Raw genomic sequence first — 8,766 nt, 5'->3', positions numbered from 1 at the left:
GTGTAATACTGTGATCTGTAGTATTCACTACATATTTGTCAAAGATAAACATGTTGATCACTTAATAGTTCACCAAGGGGCTTTCTAATTACATCCCTGTAAATAAATATAAAAAGAATTGATTTTCTCCCATTAGCAGAAATCTACAAGTTTAGAGCTCTTTCCATTAGCAATTTCTATCAGAGCATCATCTGCTGCCCTCCTGTGTTTGATGTAAATATTATTTTATACCAGAACAGAAAAATAACGGGTTCAATTAAACTTATTTAGACTGCATTTTGTTTACTTTTCAAATCCTTGAATGGGTTTTTCCACACAAATTATTATTCTTCCATTTAAAGTTATCTTTATTCAATATATTTCAAACCACAATTTTTAACTTAAGAGTTATATAAGAACTTTCACACTGGCCTGATATTCCTTCATTATAACCCACTAAACTTCTAAAACTTCCATTTTTTTTTTATGAGACAGTACCTTATTTCAAATTATTCTAATACAGTTTTCATATACTAGACCTGCTTGGGCAACAGTATATTTAAGACTTTGTACTTTGGAACTAGAAAGACCTAGTTCAAATCATGGCTTAGCTACATGGTAATTGTGTGACCCAGGGCAAATTGCTTTTCCGAAACTGTTTCATCTGTAAAACAAAGATAATACTTCCCAGAAATCACATAAGATACAAGACTTAGCGTACCATAAAAGCTATTAATATGTTAGCTATTACTGCTATCTAAGAAGCATGTTTTCAAATATCTCTTTTCTTTGGTATGACCTATTCTGGTGAAGTTGAAGACTACCTAAAACATGAATTAGTATATTATCTGGATTAAGTCCTATCTTTCCATACTCAACACTCAACATTTATTGAATACTTGGGATGTGCTGGGCACCACTCTAGACACTTGAGATATTTCAGGTAATTACACAGACCAAAATCCTTGTCCTCATGAACCCTAATATAAATCCAGATCAGTTCATGGAGGCCTTTAAGTTACAGACTTCCTTCAGAAGTTCCTGTGGTTCCTATCGTCCACACTTCTCATTTGATTCTTTATATAAGCTACCCCGTACCACTTATCTAGTCCCTTCCTCTCTACTTCCACTGCACGCTGTCTCTCTCTTGTTCTACTGCTTCAGACTCTAATTAGGGAGACATGGGCTCACTCTCATGCCACTTTTGTAAGGGTGGGGATTTACAGGTTGACTGTCTCTAAATACTTGTATTTCGTTACTGACAATTACAATCTATTCTGTTACATTATCTATGTCTGGTCTCAATACAGCAACTGAAGAGATCCTCTGAAACAGCAGTTCAGTTGTTTTCCTTTAAAGTCATGGCCCATCTCATTCATTTTTTGAGAATTTCTGCCAAATACTCAAGTCTAAATAACTATCGTTTAATCTGTCAGTCTGTCCATTTTTTTTGAAGTGAATATGGTGGAAAAGGAATTTCCGAGAATCTGTGATGTCAACACTATCTTCATAATAATACTAAGATTTTATTTGCCATTTTCACCGTGTTAACATTTGTACAGATGGTACAAAAACAATAGCGAGTAAAACAACTAGCACCAAGCATTAATCAAGATGGTGGCCCCAAGCTACAAGCAGTCATTGTGTTCCGCAATGACATATACTCAATAAAAACAAACAAAACCAAAAAAAAATCAATTCAGTTTCACTGAAGGCTGTCCTTGATGAAGCAATAAAAAGAACTAATTTTTTAAATCTTAGCCCATGAGGACATATCTTTTTAAATATTTCACATGACAAAATTGGTATAATGCATAAAGCATTTCTGCTGCCACTTAAGTACAATGGTTTTCTCAAGAAAAAGCACTTATTATTTGAGTTGCAAAGTGAACTTGCTTTTTTCTCAAGGAACACCATTTTTAGTTGAAAGATCAACAAACTACAGTTATTCAGAATTGGGTATTTGACAGATATTTTCTTGAAAATGAACCACATGGGCCCATCACTTCAAGGAAAACAACAGCCAGTATTTGCTACCAGTGACCAAATTTAAGCTATCAAGAAAAAACTTAAAATTGTGGAAAATTTACGCCATCAGTTTTTCAGCTATCTAATACTGTAAGATTTCCTGATGAAATCAGCAATGATACTAATAATATGTAGAAAGTACATATTTTGATACGTACAAAGAAATGTGTCAACACAGATGGACTGTATAACTCAGTGAGCCAATACTTTCCAAATGACCAGTGCAAGATGTTACAAAATCATGTGTGGGTAAAAGATCCATTCAAAGTTCAAGAGAGATGAATGAATTTTAATGTAATAGAGAGTGAAAAGTTCATTGACCAGATTCCATGTTGTAACTACCTTTTAAGAAATTACCACATGTTGGGTTTTGCTAAAGTATCAAAGAATATCCACAATTATTTGAAAAGGCTATTAAAATACTTCTCCGTTACTATATGTTTTTGTGAAGTGGGGTTTTTCATAATTCAACCAAAACTTTACATCTCAATAGCCTGAGTGCAGAAGCAGGTAAAAGAATCCAGCTGTCTTATATTAAGCCAGACATTGAAGACATCTGCAAAATTGTTGTTTTGGAAAACATTTTTCATAAAAAATGCTTTTGTTAACAATGTAATAGTTTCATTACTGTTATTTTAATAACCCTCAAAAACAAAAGCTCTGTGAGAATTCAAGAATTTTTAAGGATGTAATGGTGTTCCAAGGCCAAAATGTTTGAGACCCACTGATCTAAAATATGTCAGATCATATCACTTAGTAATCTTCCAATGGATCTCCATCTCCTCAGGGTAAAAGCGACAAGTCCTTACATTGGCCTATCAGGCTCTACTCTTTTCTGTTTCCCCTCCATAACCTATCCCTCTACTCTTCCCCTGGCTCACTCCCTTCAGCCATACTTGTTTTTTGCTGTTCTTCCAGTAAGCCAGACACAATCCCTGCATTAGGAACGCTGCACTGGCAGTTCCTTCTGCTTGGAAAGTAACTTTCCGAGTTTTCTACATGGCTATTTCCCTCACTTCCTTAAAGTCTCTGATCAAATGTCACCTTCTCAATAGTCTTAACATGAGCATCTTATTTAAAACTGCAGCTCGACTGCTACTCCCATTCTCCACAGCACCTTCAAACATTTGCTTATTTATATCTAAGTTTGCCTCCTACCCACAGAACCAGTGTAACATAAGAGAGAAACAGGGAGAAATCCCTGCTACACAGAGCTCAACAAATATTTGTTGAATGTTGAATGAATGAAAGAACTCTTTTGACAAATTGTCAATTCTCAAGATATGTCCACAAAGTCCCAAAAGAAAAAGAGGATGCAATTTACAGAGAAAGGAGAGGGCAATGTCAGCAAAGATTTTTTTTTTTTGAATGGGAGAAAAAGAAGGGATAAAATTATCACAAACCTCAACATCGAAAGCGTTATGGGCCTGAAAAAAGCTCTTCCGAGAAGTCGGAATTGGGTAATATAAACGTTGTGCAGGTCGCATTTAAGGGTCTGGCAATGAACTTTAGCCCTGTGCTACGGCCCAACCCTTCCCTAACCCTCCCTTTCTTTATTCTCCCACCTCAGCCCCGTCTCCCCGGAAACCAAAGTCCCAGAGCCTTTCCCGGACCCCTCCACTAGAACACAAGCAGACCACACCAAAACACTGAAACATTTCTAAACTTTATGGAAAAAGCAACAACGACAACCAACTAGCCAAAATGGAGCCTCTACATCCGTCTCACTACAGTTCCATCTCCTCTAACGTTTGCCGGCCTTAGGATCTCTCCATGGTCCGGTCACAGTTCTCAGGGGTCGTGACGGTCTCCCAACGCTGTTTCACAGAAAACAAGGTCCACAGGAAGGCAGGTCAGGCGGGAAGCCCCGGTAAGCACCTCTGTACAAGGAAAACATGAGAAGCAGAAGTCACGGAGAGCCGGTCCACTTGGGGCAGGAACACGCGGGAATGACGGCAAACCGGTGGAACGCAGGTAGAGATGCTCCCACACAGCGGTGACACGGCGGGGTCTCAGTTCTCCTCTGGCTTGTCCGCTGGCGGGCCGCAAGGCTGCAGCATCTTCTCCATCAAGTTGAAGCGGACTCGCGCTTTGCTCTCATTCTCGGCAATGGCGAAGTAGTTGAGCAGGTCGAAGTGGCCCATGTAGGAGCAGTAGGAGTCGCGATGCTGGTTCACCAGCCACTCCCACTTGGTGGTGTCGGCGTGGCCCGTGCCGATGTACTTGGACTGCAGATGCTCTAGCTGACTGTGGATGGTGTAGCGGTCTGTCATCTCGCCGCTTTCCCCTTTGCTCCCAGGTGAGAGGGCGCAGACGACAAGGAGCAGCGACAACGGGCAGCTCTCGAGACTCACACCGAAGTGGGGCCAGCCGGCGGAAACTCGGGACCCGCGCAGTCGCAGGCCAATGGCGTCACCGCGACGAAGCCGCGCGAACTCGCGGTTCCAGGGCTCAGAGGCGGAAGCGGAAGTGTATTCTGTCACGGAATTGGAGTTGCCTAGGGGACGCTACCAGTGGGCCGCTCAAGAGAGCCCCGCCCCCTTCGCAGAGCGTTGCATGCTGGTCCACTCAGTGGCCCTCTTCTAACAGGAGCTTTGCATGCTGGGACTTGTGGTCTCCGAGGGTTTGTGCGCGCAGGCTTCTTGGGAGCCCTGCGGCTAGTATACGCGGCTGCTTAGTGAAGGGTGGTTTCTGGGAGGCAGGAAACATCCTCGGGCATTTTGGGGCTGAGAGGAAATGGGAAACTCAAGTAGGACAGGGAATAAGCTACTCGGAAAATGAACTCTTGATATAATTCTGCTTTCGGAGCTAACGTGGCAGAGTAGCCCCTTCACAACCAGGGGTGGTTCACCTTGAAGTCAGGAGTCTCGAGTTCTGGTCCCAAACATGTCTCTTACAAGTTGTGTGGAAAGTTATTTCAGCGGTTGCAGAGCCGCCGTTTCCTGCCTGGTGACCAAAGTACAGCACCAGTTCCGATACGTTCGGCACCCACAGCAAGCCCCTCCTTCCTCTTGAGCTTGTAATGTTGACATCCTCCCTTCAACTTCTCACCCCACCCTACACACTCTTGGCCTGTACTTCTCAACGTTCCGTGCTGCTCGCCTCTCCAGTTCTCTGTACGAGCTGTTCCCACTGTTGGAATGCTTTTGTTCTTCTGGCAAACACTTCTCCCTTTTAAGTCGACAGGAAAGTATCTCCCTGAAATTGACTTTAACTACTTCAGACAGATGTAAATTCTTCCTGTTTTCATTCTGTACATCTCTTCGTCTTTAACGTTTTGTATCCAGTTTTTGGTTTAAGAACTTCCTGACACGAATACAAACTACTTGAGAAAAATTTACTTTTTTTGCTGATGATGTCTTGTATGCTTTTATGACATCCCCATAGCCTGGCAGAGATTGTATTCTCAAAAAACGTTTGATGAATGAATGAACAACTGCAGGACAGCCAAATAGAAACAACTCTTTACTGGGAAAAAGATAACTTAAAAATACTTTAATTCTGGTACAAAGTTGCAGTTATGTAAGATCAGTAAATCTAGAGATCTAATGTATAGCATGATGACTGTAGTTGATGTTGTACTGAATACTGGAAATTTCCTTAAGAAAGTATATTTCAGGTGCTCTCTGCGCGCGCACACACACACACACACACACACAGGTAGCTATGCAAGGAGATGGTTAATTAGATTGACTGCAGTACTATTTCACTGTTGTGTATGTACACATACCTACTCTTCTTTAATGCTTCTGTTATATATGCATAGGTCTGCTTGTGGGCATTCTGTTCTATTAGTCTCTGTCTATACTCATACCAATAACACAAGATTTTAATTATTGTACCTTTCTAATAAGTCTTGATATCTGACAGGGTGAAAGCCTGTACAATTTCCATCTTTCATGAATGTCTTAACTTTTCTTGATCCTTTGCTCTTCCACATTAATTTAGAATTGTCAGTAAAATCCTCATGGAAATTGTGATTGAGTAGTCAAATAAAGCTATGAAAATTAATATTATTTCCGTATCATTAAGAATGATCCTAAAAAAAAAAGATCCTAAGGATATGAGAGAAAAACTTCAAATTCAAAGGCTTTTAGAGTTAGATCGAAAATACATTTACATGTATTCATTAAGAGCTGTATTAAGGTGTATTAGTTTGCTACGGTTTCTGAAATAAAGTACCACAAACTGGGTGGCTTAAACAATAGAAATGTATTTCCTCATAGTTCTGGAGGCTAGAAGTCCAAGATCAAGCTGTTGACAGGGTTGATTTCATTCTGAGGACTCTGTCCTTGGCTTGCAGAAGGCAGTCTTCTGTGTCTTCACTGGGTTTTTCCTCTTTGTATGTCTGTGTCCTAATCTCTTCTTAGAAAGACACAAGTCATATTGAATTAGACTCCACCCACATGATCTTGCTTCACATTAAGGCCCTATCTCCAAATGCAGTCATTCTGAGTTATTGGGGGTTAGGACTTTACTGTTTGAATTTGAGGAGGAGGGCACAATTCATCACTGTTTTATATAGTGATGTGGAACATATGAGAACTTGGGTTTTTTAAAACATATTTATAAATGTAATTAGATTTGTGAAACTAATTTACGTATATGAAAAGATTTTATTTGTCAGGTCAAACAATTGCAATACTTACAAGGAAAATTTAAATATTACATTAGAAGCTATGGTATAAAATGTTTAACAGTAAAAATTTAGAGTGAAACTAAATTTTATCCAAAATCCTCTTAGAAGTGATTGTGAAAATTGGCTAGACCAATAAATAGTTTAGAATTTTTTGCTGAACTTAAAAGCTTAAGAAAAAGGCAGTTTTCAATTTATAACTTTAATAAATTGAAGATTAACTTTTAAAGTCTAAATCTCTGAATAGTATTTTGTACATTCCCCTAAATGACCCTCAGAGTCACCAAAAAAAAAAAAAAAAAACTTCCCATTTACAAGATCAACTTACAAATAATGCAAAAAACCCTGCTTCAGTTATAACTGTAGTTACACTGAATTTATACATTTATTTGAGGAGAATTGTCATCTTAACTATATTAAGTTTTCGCATTTATGCAAATAGTAAACATTTCTACTTATTTGTCTACTTTTTTTTACTTTAAATAAAACTTGTATGATTTTCTCTATATGGATTTTTCACATATTCTGTTAGACTTATTCCTGGTTATCTTATATATATATTTAAAGATGTTCTTTATGAGTCTTGAATTGTGACCTGGTAAAGAATGTCCCATTTTCTTACACGTATTGCTAATAAAGACTTTTGATCTGGAACCAAAGGCCTTGTTGGCAAGACACACTAGGAGAGCTGTTATTATTTCCTGTCCCAAGATATTACCTCAAGTCAATTCTGCCTGTTAGGTTGCTTCTATGTAACTATCAAATGCCTTCTTTCAATTTGACATTTTAGAAAGGAAAATAAGCAAGACACGATTCCACTGGAAAGGATATAGAACAAAAATATATAAGGAAAAGAAAAAAATGTGTGTTTTTAGATAGAAATTCTTATATTTTGTCTAATCTTTTTTTTAAATCTGGAAATGCGAGGCAACATTTTCTCTTTTCATCTCTCTGGTCTTGTGCTACTGGCTTTAAATTTTTTAAAATGCCATTTAATATTTTGAATGGTGAAGGCAAAGGCATCGTTTAAAACCAAAAAAGTATTCAAAGGAATGCACTTCCCAACATCTGCCCATTTCCCACCTGCATCCTCAATAAATAACCATTGCTATGTGTAGCTTGTTTATCCTTCCAGAGATTTTTAAAAATGATAATACAAATATATATGATATGCATATTTAAGTAAATAACAGATATATATGATATTTTACCCCTTTAAAAATTTAGATGGTAGCAAAATGCTCATCATAGTTCTCTACTTTGATTCTTGGTTTGTCTTTTGTTTTATTTTCTTTGACATATCATGTAGATCATCTCATATGAGTACATAAAAAGCTTTCTCATTCTTTTTGGTATTTTTGGTCTTGTTTTACAGCTGCATAATATTCCACTGTATAGATGTATTATATTCTAAATAATCACCCTTTTTTTGATTGTCAAATGTCTTGTGTATCCAGAAATTATATTTAAATTTTATTACTATTGCAGAAAAATACGAAGTTCAAATTCAAATTAAAATCACATTTCTTCTGGTGAAAAATTATTTTAGATACCCTTTTGTCTGTAAGCAAGTTTTAAAATATTAAAAGGATTCTCTATATGTACAGGTGTTGATATCATGTTTCACACTAGGGGTCGCCAAAACAGTATTTAAGGTCAACCAGCAGATCAGTGGCTGAGACCATTGTATAATTAAGCACCTTGAGTGTCTCAACCATGATAAGCAGGAAAAGTACCTTGTAGATGAAATGCCGAAGACAAAACTTTGGTTTGCTATATTTTCAAAGTCAACTAAGATTTTGATAATTTAGGAGAAAAGCAAGCAATCTTTTCCTTATGATCATACAAATTTTACTTTAGGGTTTTATGTTTGGTTGGATTTAGTGGTGATATGGAATTTAGGGAATTTTTAAAGAGAAATTTGCTAGACATGGTCTTATTCAGCTGTGGTTAAAAATGTCTTTAGCATTGGCTTTTCTTTTCCCAGCTACCATGGGTTTCATATATCTGAGCAGATCTAGAACTCTCAATTTTTGGAGGCTTTGACTCTAATTGGGCATAGACTTCAAAAGGATAAAATTTTCTGTACCTTTTTTGTACTTTCTCCTGGGGCAGATATGACT

General features: G+C 37.8%; 1 protein-coding gene across 1 annotated transcript; it reads right to left on the bottom strand.

The window, feature by feature from the left end:
• Positions 1 to 3,657: 3,657 nt before the first annotated feature.
• SF3B5 (splicing factor 3b subunit 5) lies at positions 3,658 to 4,423 on the bottom strand. Its single transcript, XM_010983714.3, has one exon. It carries the CDS (start codon positions 4,278 to 4,280, stop codon positions 4,020 to 4,022), a length of 261 nt encoding a protein of 86 aa, XP_010982016.1. The 5' UTR covers positions 4,281 to 4,423; the 3' UTR covers positions 3,658 to 4,019.
• Between the last annotated feature and the right edge of the window lie 4,343 nt (positions 4,424 to 8,766).

The sequence above is a fragment of the Camelus dromedarius genome, chromosome 6 (assembly GCF_036321535.1).
Source record: "Camelus dromedarius isolate mCamDro1 chromosome 6, mCamDro1.pat, whole genome shotgun sequence".
Lineage (NCBI taxonomy): Eukaryota > Metazoa > Chordata > Mammalia > Artiodactyla > Camelidae > Camelus > Camelus dromedarius.
The sequence above is the reverse complement of the archived record's forward strand: the minus strand, read 5'-3'. Positions and strand labels throughout refer to the sequence as shown.

Excerpts from the sequence above, each read along its gene's own strand:
- SF3B5 (XM_010983714.3), bottom strand. The coding sequence starts at position 4,280 with ATGACAGACCGCTACACCATCCACAGTCAGCTAGAGCATCTGCAGTCC.